Source organism: Pipistrellus hanaki (genome assembly GCF_964339955.1).
Source record: "Pipistrellus hanaki genome assembly, chromosome: 16".
Lineage (NCBI taxonomy): Eukaryota > Metazoa > Chordata > Mammalia > Chiroptera > Vespertilionidae > Pipistrellus > Pipistrellus hanaki.
The window spans coordinates 21943386-21959742 of NC_140518.1; the positions used below are offsets into that span (position 1 = coordinate 21943386).

Sequence of the window (16357 nt, forward strand, 5' to 3'; positions counted from 1 at the left end):
GGTCTCAGTCTCCTAAGAAGTCCCATAGCCTTGCTGTTTTCCAAGAGCCCATTGTTGCTGACTGTCGGGGAAACCTCTGCCCAGAAAAGCAAATTATCCTGTGTAGAGTGGACGACATTTGAGGGCATGGTTCTGAAACCTGCCTGTGCTTTAGAATCATCTGGGTGAGCTTATGAAATATACATTCCTAGGCCCCACCCAAGGCTTAATGACTTAGAACCTTTAGAGGTGAGGCCCAGGAATCTTACTTTCAACACAGTCTGTGACCCTGATGTGCCTCAATTCCAGGATTGAGAGCCACTGATGTCATTCTAGCTTCCATGAAGTGTAACTCTTGGCCTTTTCATCTGTTTTCTGGGCACTAATTCCTGCTTATGAGGAAGCATGGTGTCCAGGCCAGTAGACGAGTACAGAAGGAGGAATTGGGACTGCCACGTAATTTGTTAACACATTCTCCGTGGCCTCCGTGGTCCCCAGGCAGGACCCACATACTCAACAGGACATGAGCTAGCTAAAAGGAGTGCCTGCAACTAATTCTTCATCATGACACTCCACAGATAGGACTACTGTTTCTCAGCCATGTTTTCTGGTGATCCTCACTGTCCTTCATGTGCCCTCCCACTCCAAGTACACACACACACACACACACACACACACACCCACACACAACCTTACAGTCATTGTACACTCTGGTGTTGTCAGGCTGTGGTAGGAGATTAAGATTAACAATACTGTGAGAAGGTAGAGAAGCATGGATGAAGAAAATCAGGAGGAACTAAACTGAAAAATATGGGGCAGCTTCAGGGAGAATTTTAGTTCAGATAGTACCCAAGGGAAAAAAAATAGACACACACACACACACACACACACACACACAAAACTGTATCAGCCAAAGCTTGACATGGGAAAAATGAAGATAAGAATGATGGTTTATGTATTTTTTTGGCTGTAGAATCAAGCAGGTGAAATATCTTACCCATGGGCCTTTTAATCAAATCTTCTAGAAAGCAAGTAGCCTATCTCACTCTCAATGGCATTAGTATGGTTACCATACTTCTGGAGAGGGCCCAGTGAAAAGGCAGTATGTTTAAACTAATTTATTATTTTTTAAGTCATCAAAGGGCTTTCTCCATTCCCATTCCCATTTCCTCTGAGGGCTTTCTCCATTCCCCATTCCCTCCAAAATAAATGTGGAGTACACAAATTTCTGAGCAGCTAAGGATAAGGTGAGAGCCACACATACTCATTCAGACCATCTGTGTGCCTCATGTGGGCCTCAGCCTGGTCTGCCCTTAAAAAGCATACGAAGTCATTCTCTTCAGAAGCGACCCAAGTTGCTATCCTGGCTAAAGGTGGTTTAGGGAGAGTGGAGGGAAGGAGAGGAAAAGGCAGAAGAGGTGGCCAACGTGGGCACTTGTCACAAGGGAGGCCATGAGTCCAATGGGGAAGTCCCAGAAAGGAAGATGAGCCATGTGCCACCCTTAGATTTCTCCCGAGACTTCCCAGGAATACTTTCCAGAGTCACAGTGATGTCTTAGCCTGAGCTGTCATTATGCAGCTGAAAATACACTGAATACCAATCAAGGTTAAAACTCTCCCAGAGGCACTCATGGATACAGCCTCTGTCTGCCCTCCCATGCCCTGAAATGGCCCATGTGGGATGGGCACAGGCTCCCTGTGGAATATGAGCCTTCTGGAGCTGGAAGGACCTGACCCATCTCCCCATCTTCAAGACATGGGCATCCACAACCTATTTCTCCTTAAAACTCAGAGATGCTATGACTATTTCCCTTGGGGTTCACCTTGGGCCAAAGAGGTCGCATCTGATCACACAAATTTCATTCAGAAGGAAGCCCATCATGCATTGCTCCATCTTCACCAACACAGACATTAGACAACATCCTGGAGACTCTCCCACATACTCAGGGATAGACAAAAGTATAAAGGACAGTATCATACTTACTCATCATGCCTTATAGACTGACAAGTATGTCTATGCACACTGTCATTGATCAGCAACCCATTTTACAGATTAGGAAACGGAACCTCACAACGATTCAATGATTGGAACCTGGAAGCACCAGCTGGTAAGCTGTGATCAAGATTCAACTCCATCACATAAATTTTTTTTCTTGTTTTAGGATAAACAATCCAAATATTGCTGAGGAGTGAGATAAGAAACTAAACAAGGTGAATCAAACCCACAAGTGGTGGGTGAGTTTGAAGGGGGTCTTCTTTAGTCTGTTTTTGTTTTTGTTTGTTTGTTTGTTTTTTACCAGGTTGACTCACTTCCCATGCTACTTCTCTGTGCCCCCAAGTTTTCCGATCAAGAACAAGGCTTACTTTGTGCAATGGCCATGACTCCAGAGAGGGGTGTCATGATGAGGTTTTGAGATTGCTGGGGGTTATGGTGGGACAGGCTGTGGATATTCGTCAAGGTGCTGACGGGGGGCAAACCACCTCCTGAGACGGAGATCTGCTGGAAAGAAAAAACAAGAGTAGCATAAGTGGAATTAAAACTGCAAAGAGCAGTGTCCAAAATGACACCACTCAGCAATTCCTTAGCATGACTAATTAATGGATGAATTCATTCAATCACTCATTCACTCAATAACAATTATTAAGCACTTACTTCCAGGTCGGAACTGTTCTAAGTGCTGAAGATAAGAGCAGTAAAAAAAAATAGACAATAATCCATTCCCTTATGGTGCTTCCATTTGTTGACTATCTTAGAGTTACCAGCCTGCCTTACTGATCCTTCTGCCCATGAGTATTATATGGTTGTCACTTGCTCACTTCAGAAGTATCCTCTGTCCTGCTCTATGCCTTCCATGTTATTGGTGCTAAAGACATATGATGGCTAAAAGATAATAAATGAAGAAATATTCTGGGATTCCCCAGTGAGAGCAGGTTAGGGACCAGAGAGGAGCTCAGGGAAGCTCTCGCGGACTACAAGCTCTGCCATGCACTGCTCATACATTAACTCACAATCTCACCATAGTCCCATGAGGCAGATGCTCCTGCCACTCCCATTTCACTGATGGAAAAACTAAGGCTCAGCATAGACATGCAAATTGCTTAAGATTCAACTACTAGTAAATGGTACATCTGGTATTTAAGCTTGGGACTATCAGACTTTAGAACTCAAGTTTTTACCTTTTATATAGAGTTTTTTTCCCCACCCCTGTACCTATTACTAAGGGTTGGGGAAGATCAGCTATTATCGAGCTTCTCTACTTTTTCAAATCTCCACTATGCATTAGAATTTTCTTTTGTCAAGTAGCTGATATTGTATTGCTAGATGAGCTGTGGGCCTCAGGTATACCATTCTGTTTTACCGTTACATTCTAGTGGCAGATTAGTAAGAAAAAGCTAATGGCATTTATGTGTTAACTTTATACACGGCCACTCTGAATCTTTTTCTTGACAATTGATTCCTTTTATTTATTCCTAAAAGTGTCTTTTCCATTTTGATTCTTTTCATTTCGAAGTGTATAATGGTATCATAAGCATATAATGCTGATAGGGTCTCGTATGTGCTAGTACTAATATGTGTACATGTCCTATTGCATTGGTTGGTATTAAATAATAACAGCTGTAATCGATGTACTTGCTGTGATTCTGATGTTACCAGAAATGCTTCCAATGTTTTCCCATTAATTATAAGAAACTATCAGTTACACATACACACTCTCTCTCTTTTTTTCATGACAAACCAGACTACAATTTACAGTTTTAACATAATTTTTAAAAATTATTAAGACATCCCCCCCCATTCTGAATTAATCCAGACATTCTGGATGGCATCAGGAATCCTGAGAGGTGCTTTAGGGTTAGGATACACACATCAGATGTAGTCTAGTTTTTCTTCTATCTCTTGTTACCCAGAACTGCTCGGATTATAGGTCTCCCACCAGCACCGAGGTAAGATACCATCTCCCTCCTCTCCTGCCCTTCTGATCAGCCCCATAGCTTCCAAGGTTAATTTGAAAAAGAAAGAAAGAAAAAACCAAACAGGTTTGTTTGTGTTTTCAAAATGAGCATCAAGAAGTGAGTTAGGGGTCATGTGACCAAGAAGGAATTCCAGCCACATCAAACAAGAGAAAACCAGCCTGTTCGCTGAACTTGTTTTTCAAAATGTCAGAGTCATTAAAAAAAAAAAAAAAAAAGTCAGTAATGTGCCTTCAGACTTTCCTTGGGTAATGCAGTCCTTCAGAAAAAGTCAAAGAAGTGACAGTGATCTCTGCCAGTTCTTGGGTTTAGTGGTGAAAGAAACGTGGGTGACAATGATACAAACAACGTAAACGTGGATGGCTGTAGAATTCGTAAAGTGCTTTCACTGACTGTCCTGGAGAGATACCGACACCAAGAGGGAAGGCATTATGATGATTCCCCTTATGTTCCAGATTAAGAAAACGATCTTCAAAGAATTGAGAAACTAGTTTATGTCATTTGACTAGTAATCGAGGAAGCCAGAATCCAAACCCAGTTTTGCTGGAGTTTAAATAACACCCACTTACTATGTCTGGGTAATCTTGGTCAAATTCCTTCCCACTCTAAAATGCAACCATTATTTCCCTCCCTCCCTCCCTCCCTCCCTCCCTACCTCCCTCCCTCTTTTCTTTCCTCCCGAGTGTTAGGGAAGGGGTGAGACACAGAGGGAGAAGCATTGACTTGGGAGAGACAGATTGATTGGTTGCCTCCCATGTGTGCCCTGACCAGTGCTGGGATGAAGCCTGCAACTGTGGTACGTGCCCTTGACCAGAATCAAACCTGGGACCCTTCAGTCCTCAGGCCCACACTCTATCCACTGAGCCAAACCGGCTAGGGCTGCAACCATTATCTTTTATTTGCCTCCAGAACGAATGGAAGCCAGGGGGCTGCTGAGGATATCAGTCATGATCCTTACATGATAATTCAGAGAACATGAATTAATGCTGCCAAGTGCAGTCCTTTCACTATGCCAGATGCTTTACCTGCCTACAACCTATGAGGTCGGTATTATTCTCCCTACTTTGCACACAAATGTGCCCAAGTGGTAGAGTTGGCATTGAAAGCAACTACCTGACTCCGAGGCCTGAGCTTTTCGCCATTAGGTCACACTGCTTTGATGCTGTGAAAATAGCCAGTAAATGCTTTAAAAAAACCCCACAAGGTTCAACATGCACAGACTGCAACCCTAGCCCTGGCCAGCTCTTTGTCAACGCATGCCATCTGGGCAGGGGTGGGGCACAGAGAGTACAAAACGAAGCGCAAATGGATCAGCATTATTTCCAAAACCAGTATCTGGAGGAAGACTGCAAATGCAAGTCCTACTGAAAGCACACATTCCTTGTACAGGCCTTACCCAAAGAACAGCGGAGCGATAAACCATTCTCATACCCATGACCCCCTTTTTCCCCTTCATTTTACAGATGAAACTGAAATTGAGCAATACCCATCCTATTGCTGATAAACAACAGAGCCCAAGATTTGGACACACTGGTCCCCCTGCCTGAATTATTGTTGCCTTGGTGGACCATGATCTGTTAGATATTAACAGAAAACAGACGCTTGAATGAACGTTTCCAATAATAGTGACGTAACATATGAGCCAGGGTGTTGGAGACGGGTGAAAAGCTGGTTCCTGCACACAAGCTTCCAGGTGTTTGCCAAGGCTGAGGTGTGCTGTCTTGGTCAGTCGTCAGTCCAACAATGTACTGCCCATCAGGGCACTGTCAAGCAGAACAGCAAAAAGAAAGCGTGTCTGCAGGCTGCCCTTGGGGTAGCCTCGCCTGGGTGAGGCAGGCTGCCTCTTAGGAGGTCCAGGGGGAGGGTTCAAAGGGAAACTCCAAGGAAAACATCCACTGAGAAGTCAAGACCTCTTTCTTCCACAAGGCCCCTTCTCCAAGGAAGCCTGGGTAATTACTTGTTTGGGTCTCAAAGTGACTCTTGAGAACTCATACAGACTGGCCTGTGCCTCTCACAAGGTAGCCGAGACAATCTGTTCTCCATGGAGAAGCTGAAGGCAAAAGGGGGAGCCAGGAGGCTGCAAAACGCCTCCCCCAGGGACCCCCTTTCCCTTATTTTGCAGACGCCCCGCCAGGGAGATCAGCTCGGGTGCCCTGAAACCAGAGTTGGCCAGGCCAGCTCTCTCCTCAGAAACTACACTTTGTTTTCCCTCCGGGGAGCTGGGACTCAATCACCTGTGACTCACCATTCCTGTGTTGCCCATACAGCACACACATCAAGGTCTAAAATGGCATCTGCTCCCTGGCCCTTCCCCCCACTCCGGCCTCCACCGCCTCTGGGTCAGACACCTTGAGGGAATACATGCAGCTCCACCTTGAGCATAGAAGCCAGGAACCTGCCCCCCCCCCCTCCCCTCCTCGCTCTGCCTGAAACATGGAGCATGACCAAAGACTAAAGTTTTCCATTTCCTACCCTTACCGATGTCGTAATGCCTGTGTTTGTTCATGGGCCGCTCTCCCCTGTAATTGTGCTGCTAGAGGATTCGAACCTTGAAAATTCAAACTCAGAGAGTCCATTCCTCACCAAGTGTGCTTAACTTACATCTGGGCATGGACTGTGGTTATGGATATAGAAAATGTCATTCAAAGAGAATAACACTGATGTTAACATAACAACAATACTGCCACTCCCCTCCCCTGCCCCCCCCCCCCTTTAAATATGTTTTTACTGATTTCAGGGAGGAAGGGAGAGGGAGAGAGAGAGAAACATCAATGATGAGAGACTCATTGATCAGCTGGCCCCTTATTGAGGATCGAGCCTGCAACCCTGGCGTGTGCCCTGACGGGGAATGGAACTGTGACCTCCCCGGTCATAGGTCAACGCTCAACCCCTGAGCCTCACCAGCTGGGCAACACCGTCACTTATTGAATATTTACCTTACCAAACACAGCGCTGAGCACTTCCCATGGTACCGCCTTTGTCTCTTCAGTAGCCCTGTTGTTATTACCTCCATTTTATAGATGAGAAAGAGACCTGGAGTGGCTCAGTAACCTGCTCCAGGCTATACAGCTAGTAAGTGCTGGAGCTTGGTTTTGAATTGTCACTGTAACTTCAAAGTCGGTGCTTCTCACCCACCCTGTAAGCACTGCCCCACCCCATGTGCCATTCTGTGCCAGATCGTCACTAGCATGTCATCCAATGCTCTTCAAAATCCCTGTTCAAGAAGGCTCTCCCCACCTGCCATCCACTAAATCCTGACTTAATTACTTTCCTTGCCAGCACCAGTGTTTGGTGAGAAAAAGCGAGGCCCTCTCTGGGTTAGAAAAACTGGCTTGGGAGGCCTTGGGTTGGGGGTGGTGGTGAATGAACATTTTATCAACACAAATGTCATTGGCAGCTCCAAAGCAAACAGTGTCCCACCCGGCCTGCTCCTTTATGAGGCATTCGATCAATAAAATGAGAGCAGAGCTCTGTCAGATTTATTGGCTGGGTTCAAACCGAACACCTCTTCCACCCGCCAAAGGCTGGGTCACCCATTCTACCTTTCCATTCTGAATCTGGGCAGCCCCCATCTTCCTCAGTAGGGCTACAATGGTTCATTGTTTGAGGCAGGCCTTGTGAGAAGTTGTGTTTGTTTTGCCTCTTATCTTATCAGCTCCAGAGCTACAATGGCCCAGGTGTACTCACCATTTTACCATCAGGTGAGAGGAGATTGTGGCCTGGGTCCAAGCTGGCTGGAGAGACTTGCTGTAAAACAGACTGGCTGGTCACCATGGCGCTGTTGCCATGGTGACTGATTGTAGAGGAGGAAGTGACCTCATTGTTTCCCTGTTGGCTGTAGCGCACTCCTGCAAAACAAGGCAGACCCAACCGTGAACATTAGTGCCACCAGGGCCCCAGAATACTTAACTCCACTCCTCCCCTTGTTCTCAAGAGTGGATGACAGGAAAACAAAATTGCTTTCTTCTCCTCTGTCTACCCACAAGAAATATTGGCGGCCTTTTTCTAGGGGAAAGGCCTTTATTGGGTTTTGCAATATAAGCTCCATGTGGGCAGGACATTTTGCTCATTGGTGCATCTCCAGTGGCTTGGCACTTGGTAGCACCTCAGTAAATACGTGTCAAGTGAATGAATTCTGCTTGTTGTTGCATTAGCATAGTTCTTTTAGGATTCAGGGTTTTTTCCTTTCTGCCTGGAATATTTTTTTTATTCTTCAAAATGCATCTCTCGGCTATGTGTGGTTGCAAAGTATGAGTTAACCTATTCGACAAAGAGGCACTCGCCCAATGACCCTTGAAAGAGCCATAGCAAAATGCATCCGTCTCTGTGCACCACTGTTTTGGCTGAGCCCAAAAGGCCTGGGGGTCACAGGCAAAGCTGGACAGGGATGGGGCTGTAGCTAGGAGTCTGGCTCTGGGACTCCCATTCCTTTGATGGGTCCACTTTGGCTGACTTTCAGGGCACAGGGGCAGGCTGGGGGATGGGGCAGCAGCGCACACAGGTGGGATGTAGGTGCTTAGTAAGTACTGTGGTTTGGTCTGTAAGGGAGGGGAGAACCAAGCATGTTTGAATATAACCTTACTGCCCTGACCCACCCTCTTGCTCAGGAAAGGGAAGATGCTGGGTAGAGATCAGACAACTGAAGGAAGCAGAAGCTGGACAAAGAACCTGGGTAAGTTTGCAGAATCAAAGTCTTGCTTGATGTGCCCACTAGATAGCCAAAGACAAAGCTGGTGTGGCTGGGCAACTCACCCTAAGCTCAAAGCGTAGAGAGTGTTTTTGTGTTTTGCTTTGGGTTTGACAAAAAAAGAATTGGGGGATGCTGTTGTGCAAGGGAGGCAGACTGGATGTTCTAGGCATGAACTCGTTTGGAGAGGTGGGCCAACTACTTGGCTGTCCTTCTCCTTTTGCCCAGTTTCCCAAGATAAAACATAACTTTTTAAAGTATATTAATTCTAGTTATAGAGATAAAGAACCATTGAACAGACTGTCAAACTACGGCAGGAAGGCATGGGAGGTTGGGGGGGGGGGGGGGCGGGCTGTAAGAGATCAACCGAAGGACTTGTATGCATGCATATGGACATAACCAATGTTTACAAGACAACGGGGGGCAGGTGAAGGCATATGCTGGGGGGAGGTCAAGGGGGGAAAAAAGGAGATATAAGTACTATTATTTGTAATGCTTCAAACAATAAAAATAAAAAATAAAGTACATTAATTCTGCTTATCTGTCTCTCCCCCTCCCCCCCTCTGCTCCTTCCCAAAGAGGCTACACAGTCCCCCCAGAAGCCAGGTAAGCTGTCATAACCTGCAGCCTCCAATCCACTAAGATAAAGCTTGCCAAGAGGGGACCCAAGCCAGTTTTCCTTGGATCCCCTAAAGGACACTATCCAAAGCTGATATGGCCTGAAGCTTATGAGGGCTGGGAGAAGACAAATAAGTGCTAAAGCAGGGCTCTAACCTTCAAGAGCCACGTGTTTGACTATCAAGTGGTTGAACGCACGCTCTACGGGCTTCTACTATTGGTTGTTTTCCCCATCCTTTGATTCAAGGGGCTCTTAATGGGGGCGGTGTTGATAGTGGGGCAGCACTAACATTCAGTAGCTATTGGTCTGGGCCTTTACACTTTTGGGGAATTAGGAGCCATGAAGTTAAAGAAAGGAAGGCTTCCACATCTCCAAATCAGCACCCCTGCCTAGTCCTGTCTGTCTTCCTTTGCGCTGACCTGCAACCCCCTGCTTTCCTATTTATCACCCTCTCCTTTGTCCCACTGGATTAAATGAGGTCCTTTTTCTCCACTCCCATTAGCCCACAGTATTGTTATAGGGAGGAAGAAAGACCCGAAGCTTGTGAGCTCAGAAGTCAGAGTTATGTTCAATGGAAAGGAGGGAAGCAGATTTCAAATCGATGAAAGAAAGAATTTTCTAACGAGGAGGAGCGGTGGGAAGACTGTGGGCTATGGAGCTAGACAAACTCAGGTTCAAATCTTGACTTTGCTCTTAACATACGTGTAATCTTGGGAAATTTTTCTCTCTGTGCCTTATAGTTTCCTCTCATAAAATGGAGAGAATGCTTTCCTATTTTCATATTAGAGATATCACCTAGAAAGTTCCTAGCACAATGCTCAATAAATGGCAACCACTAAGGGAGATGCTGGGGGAAGGTGTTGGTATAGGAATAGACCCCAAAATATGTGCCCAAGACTCAAGCATTCTAGACAACGTAAGGCAGGTTCTAAGCACTGAATGGAATTACCTATCCATGGGGAATAGTTTCCAGAGCATCCAAACCTGATGGACCACAGAGGCCCTCTGGTCCTCTCCTCTCCTTTTGGAGGAACTGGACTTCCCTTTGTCTTTCTCCTGCTTTCTCTGACACCCTGACTAGCTATTTACCTCCCCAAGATGCTCTGCTCCTGAGAGAGTGGTGATAACGCTGGGAGTCAGGTGTGCTTTCGCCCCCAGCCTGTCCCCATCATCGATTCAGTCTCAAGTCAAACAGACTCTGGTTGTAGCCTATTTAGTTTGGCTGAAGGAAGAGGGCCAGCCCGCTGATGATCAAATATGGGTCACTGGGAGGCTTCTCCCCTGCCACAGGCTACATAATTATTTATTTAAAAATAATTAACCAAAGATATGCACAGGAAACAAAAGCCTTCTTCACAAGAGAGTCTGGCAGGAGAGAGCCAAGGGCCATTTGTACAGCCCAAGGTTGCTGTGGTTTTCACACATTGTCTTCTTCCCCAGCAGAGCTTCAGCATGTGAGAAATAAAACAGGGGACCTGCTCTGTTTGCGCACCGATGGGCCTAGACCTCTGTACATTCCTTTAAAGACCTCTGGCTGACGGGTAGTGTCTGCCTGCGCATTAGGAATCCATGTTTTGATCTTCACTCTGCCATCCATGTACTGGGTGAACTCTGGCTTCCTCATCTGTAAGCCAGAGGATTTCCCACGGTTGGAAGGGGGCTATTTCACTGTAGAGTGTGGTGGGAACTAGACACGAGGCCATTCATCAGCTCTGCATGTACCTAAAACCCTTCCCACTGATGCTTTTCTCACCTGGAATTGAGTAATCACTCTGGGCCCTGTAATCAGCCAAGTGCCTGATTTGGGGAGGGGTTTGGCGGTGGAGGGTGTATCACAAGGCATCTGCTGGTGCTCTTATTAAAGGAAAGAGAGGCCAGGTGCTTGTGTATTTCACAAACTCAGAAGAGGGCTTGAGATGAGAATGAAAGCAGAAGTCTTAGGAGCCAGGCAACCTGGGTTTAAACCTTGGCTCTACCACATAATAGCTGTGTGACCTTGGGGAAGTTACTTCACCTCCTGAACTTCGGTTTCTTTACTGTTAACATTCACCCCTTAGCTTATTGGGAAGAAGACTGAGGAGTTAACGGATGTCAAAGAACCCAGGCCATGCTTGGCACATAGCAGTTGCTCAAGACACATCCGTTCCTCCTCCTTTGGAACTGTCTTTCTCTAAAAGACATTCTTAGAAAGGCTGATTTGAGCACATGCCAGGCACTGTGTTAGGAAGTGAAATGTCATCTTTCCTTTTCCTTCACCATTGTAAGCTCTGAAAATAAATATGCTGTGTGGGCTCTGGTTTAATATTAACGGGCCAAAGATGCCAGCTGAATAGCCCCAGAGGCCCCATAGGAGAAATGACAAGGCCAGAAGGTGGCCATATACCCTCCACTCACTTCCTGGCTCAGGTCACCAATTGAGCACGTCCCCATCCCTGGCCCTGTGAACCACAGCAGGTGTCCAGCAGCAGACGTTATCTCAGCTGGGATCTAAAGATATCCCAGAGGCCCCGGCGAGGTTACGAACTTTCACCGGTTCCTAGTCCTCAGCATCATGGATGATGATGCTATTCCTGAATTCCTGGAAGCATGTGGGACAGAGACAAGTCATTTGCTTTTTCACATGGGCCCGCCATTCCTCACACAGGCCCTGCCACCTCTGCCTCTGTGCCTTTGCCTATGCTGTTCCTCCTGCCTGATAGGCTCTTCCCTTCTTTTCCATATCACATCCTGTAAGAGAGCTAAATGTCACCTCCTCTGGGAAGTTTTCCTTGATTCGTCCTGGTAGTTATCCGCTCCGTTCTGTGTATGGGAATGTAGTAGAGACTCTTAATGCTCTGATGATATCTTTACTTGTCTTCCCCTCTTAAAGGAAGAGATGGCTTTTACTCATTTTTGCATCCTCAGAGCCTACCAGAAGGCCTGAAATGGGGACTAATTATTGAATGAACCTTCAGCAACTTTGAGTATTCATGCCTCACAACAAGGAAGCATCCCTCTGGCAGAAAGAGAAAATATAGTCGGTTCTGCAGTAAAGTTTGTACTGAAAGTGTGATTTCTTTCACGTCTACTGATATATTAGAAAATAGTTTAAATGCAACATGAATTTCGCATTTGTAGAATTCAGACATCTGTACCCACCTGAATGGAGCTACACAGAAATACATTAAACACACTTGTGTGCATAAGCGTGCATACAGCCCCCCCTCAAAAACGTCTACTGCCCACCATCAGTTCACTGCATGTGCCATAAGCTGCATCTGTCCACATCTGGAGCCACAACTTTCCTTCCGATTTTCCATCACCCTTAGCCCACCGCTTCACAGTAGCTCACAAGTTGCAACCCTTCTGACACCCACATCCATAGGCAAACTTTGGGACTTTTCCAAGACCAAGTGCCATATTTATTATCTCACAGCATTTATCTAGTCCTTAATCACTTAACAGGAGTAAAACCCTGCTGATGTTTTCTATTAGATTCTTATCTGTTTAAAAGGTGTCACTGATGGAGTTTTTTTTTTAAAAAAATATATATTCTATTGATTTTTTACAGAGAGGAAGAGAGAGGGATAGAGAGTCAAAAACATCGATGAGAGAGAATCATCGATCAGCTGCCTCCTGCACACCCCCTACTGGGTATGTGCCCGCAACCAAGGTACATGCCCTTGGCTGGAATCGAACTTGGGACCTTCCAGTCCACAAACCGACGCTCTATCCACTGAGCCAAACCGGTTTTGGCTACTGATGGAGTTTTTGAGTATTGTGCCCTCCACCCCATTTCCCCCCATAAGCCCTGTGGGTTTTATGGTGTGATTTGGCAAAACATGGTGGCTTTGATGATGCATATGCTGGGTTCTATAGAACTGGCTGTGCACCTGTCTTCAAAGACACACACCAATTGCCTTACAGAGGGGAGCTGCTTGGTGTGTAATTAACCACAGAGATTGTTCAGAAACCTGTGCTCAGGGACTTAGAACCACAGTTCATAGAGCCCTGGGTGTCTAACCCAGCTCTCCAGGAGCTTGAAAAAGCAGCTGAGACTCCAATGCCACAATTCCAGAAATTAACAAGGCACCAGTGTCTAGACTCTAGACACTTTGAACTAATTCTTTCTATCTCTGCTTTGACTCTGGGCCTGTGAGCTTTGGGGCCTTGGCATTTTTGTCTGTAAAGTGGCCAAACAGATCTTCCTTCTTCAGAAGCCAGAAGAATGAATGAATAAAGCAAGGTTAGAAAAGCACCGGGTTTTCCTGGGAGAGAAAAATGCTGGGCAAACAGAAGAGTAATGTCAGCCCGGAAAGCATGGCCAGAATTACTCACTTAGCGAGAAGAGGAGGGGAAGTGGGGCCTCCCGGGCAATGACAGGCTCAGCGTGGCCCCCGTGTGGTCTCTGGCACTGAAGCCTGGGGTCCCTTCCGCTGGGGTCTGGGAGCTGCACCCAGAATCTGGTGGGATGCCTCTCACCCTTGACATTTCAAAGCCAATCTCCCATCCCTGATAATGCAGGAATGTTCCTCTGGCTGGTGGACCTCTGCCAGCAGGAGCGAGCGTCCCAGCCACCAACAGAGTAAACATTACTCAACGGGCCGGGGCTCTGTCACACACATTCTTCCCCTGTGTTCCTAACCTCACGCAGAGCAGAGTGCAGACCAACACTGTTGGGTCTAAAAACTGGGAATTCGACTCCAGGCAAAGGAGAAAGTCCTTCCAAAAAAAAACAACCATGTCCATCAGTTGTGGGTAGACAGCGCTGTCTTTCCAAAAAGGATTGGGGAGGGGACCCAGAGGAACCAGCCAGTCTTGAGGGCCCAGCACTGCGTCCTAAGAAATCCACTCCCTCTTTTTGCAAAGAAGAATCGCTTTCTTGAGGAGAGAGGCAGAGACAGGAATGATGCAGCCTAGTGCGCTTCTGAGACACACGTTTGGAATAAAAGAGTGTGGACTATTCCCTGGCTCGAGACTGACAACTCCAGAAACGAAGGCTCTCAAATGAGTTAGCATTGCTGCCTCAGTTTCCTCATTGACAGCACAGGACTACTGCCAGTTCTTATTAATATTCCTGCCTCTGCAGGAATTAAAGAATGTGGGCAAAGAGTTTAAAAATCTGAAAGTCCAGGAGGAAAAAGCTGATGCAAGATGAAAGTAATTTAAACACTGGGCTGGCTTCAATTCCAGATGTCTTTCTACCTGAGGTGGCTTAGTGAGGAGCCCAATTCATAAGAGGAGAAACACAGACAGGCCTACAGGGATGGTAAACATTCTTGAACTCAAGGAGTGAAAGTGGAGTGATACTTAAGGGGAAGCCCACAAACTGGTTTTCTTATAAAAATCAAAGCAAATGTAACCAAGAAAAGAGGAAAAAAAAAGTCTTCCATCAAAAGCATCTTGGCTGAGAACAGAAGCTAATGTACACGGTGCACCTGTGGGAAGGTACAAGGGACACAAACGCCACCAGCTCCACCAGCCAGCACTACCGTCAGATGGTTTGCAATGGACACTTCAGCCTAGAAGCCAGGCTGGCATTTAAGAACTTGAGAAGCCCTCACATATGGGAGTGTTTGACACAGTCTGCCTCTCAGCGTGTCACGGGTAGGGGGTCAGGTGACTGAGTGGAGAGCTGAGGTTCGAAGAGGAGGAGATGGTCAGGTGACTGAGTGGAGAGCTGAGGTTCGAAGAGAAAGAGGTGATTTTCACTACCTCTTGCTAAGGGTCTCCCAGCAAGTCAGTGGTCCTTCGAAGCTGACCCTTCTCCGTCCTCCCCACAAGCTCCAAATGGACTCCAGATATGTTGAGACGTCTATAGTTCAAAAGCAGTTTGAAACTATCCTATGTGTTTACTTGTTACTTGGCTGTATCTCTCACTGGAATGAACAAAAGCCCAGTGAGGGCAGGGCCTCAGCATCTTGCACAGAGCCTAGCCTGGAAGGCTCCCAGAAGTATTTGTTGAATGTGTAAGTGATGGGTGAATGGCCTACACTTCAACTCCAAGGGCTCCACGCTCCCTTCCTCGGTAGTCTGAGTTGAGCAGTGGAGAAGTGTTAGGGGTACATTTATCCTCCCAATCTCCTGGTTTTTCTGAGGCTAGGGAGAGGCATGTGTTTTAAAGGAGGAAGAGAGAAGGAGAAAGTGAGATTAAAATATAATCTCAAAGAAGTAGTAGTATGGACACATTTGGGCGCTGTCATGAAGATGGGAGGTGGGTGTGCTGAGAAGTGAGTGTGACACAGCAGGCCTGCCTTTTCACACCAGAGTTTTGGACAGTGCTTTTTCTATAAAGGGGCCGATGAGATGTCTTCGAGGACCTCACCCATTCTCTACTTCTTGGGGCCTCCTCATAGCACCCCTTAATTACCTAGGATGCCGTCAGGGGCATGGGAACGGGTGCTTCCATGAGCCCAGGCTTACCTTTTCTAAAGGTTTTGGGCTACAGGTGAGGATCCCAAATTTAGGCTCATCATGTTAGAATCCAGTCTTAGGCCCCCTGGGTTGATTTGGGGATAAGGATCATCAATTAATGAGTGAGTTAAATGCCTTCTTCTCCAAAGGAATCTAGAGTAAAACTAGCAAGGGTTACCGGTGGCCATCGTGAGGCCTACAGCTGTGAGGACAGACAGAGCCCTGCGATAGCCTGGCTCCGCAGGTCTCTTTCCAAGAGGCTGTCTTTGCAGGCAGGGGCCATGTGGCTGCAACAAAGGCCCCTGGGCTTGGCTGACGAGGAGAATGATGCTGCTTCTTGTGGGTCTGGGCTACAGGGGGGAAGGCTATAAAGCCATCAGCAGACTGGGCCACTGGGTGTCCACACAAAAGTTAGGTCCTATAAACAGACATCTGTATTGTGACTAAAGGGCTAATAAAATTGCCTTAGAAAAGAGAGGTTTTCCACTGCGACCTATTCATAAGCAGGACCCTACTGGGAAGTGACACGGAGGGAGAAGATCCTTTGAGGCAAGTGTCAGAGCTGCCTTGTTAAGGGGGTTTGCCTGGCCAGACCCCAGCCTCTTCATCACCGTTGGTGAGGACAGTGCCATCAGCATTATCATCATTATCATCATCACCATCATCATGACAGACAGCCACTGATCACCAGCTCATGGATGCTGGGC

At 46.7% G+C, this 16357-nt stretch overlaps 1 protein-coding gene across 6 annotated transcripts in view; it reads right to left on the reverse strand.

Moving 5' to 3' along the window:
- Positions 1-16357, reverse strand: part of HNF1B (HNF1 homeobox B) — a gene marked incomplete at its 5' end in the record, with an annotated part of 52507 nt that overhangs the window by 13387 nt on the left and 22763 nt on the right. For 4 of the 6 annotated variants that reach the window (XM_084862449.1, XM_084862447.1, XM_084862451.1 and 1 more), the window contains 2 exons: positions 2344-2476; positions 7639-7799. In XM_084862449.1, the coding sequence (XP_084718575.1) occupies positions 2344-2476; positions 7639-7799 (294 nt within the window). Of the gene's footprint in view, positions 1-2343; positions 2480-7638; positions 7800-16357 lie in introns of all 6 variants that reach the window. The other 2 variants (XM_084862446.1, XM_084862448.1) reach the window with 1 other exon arrangement.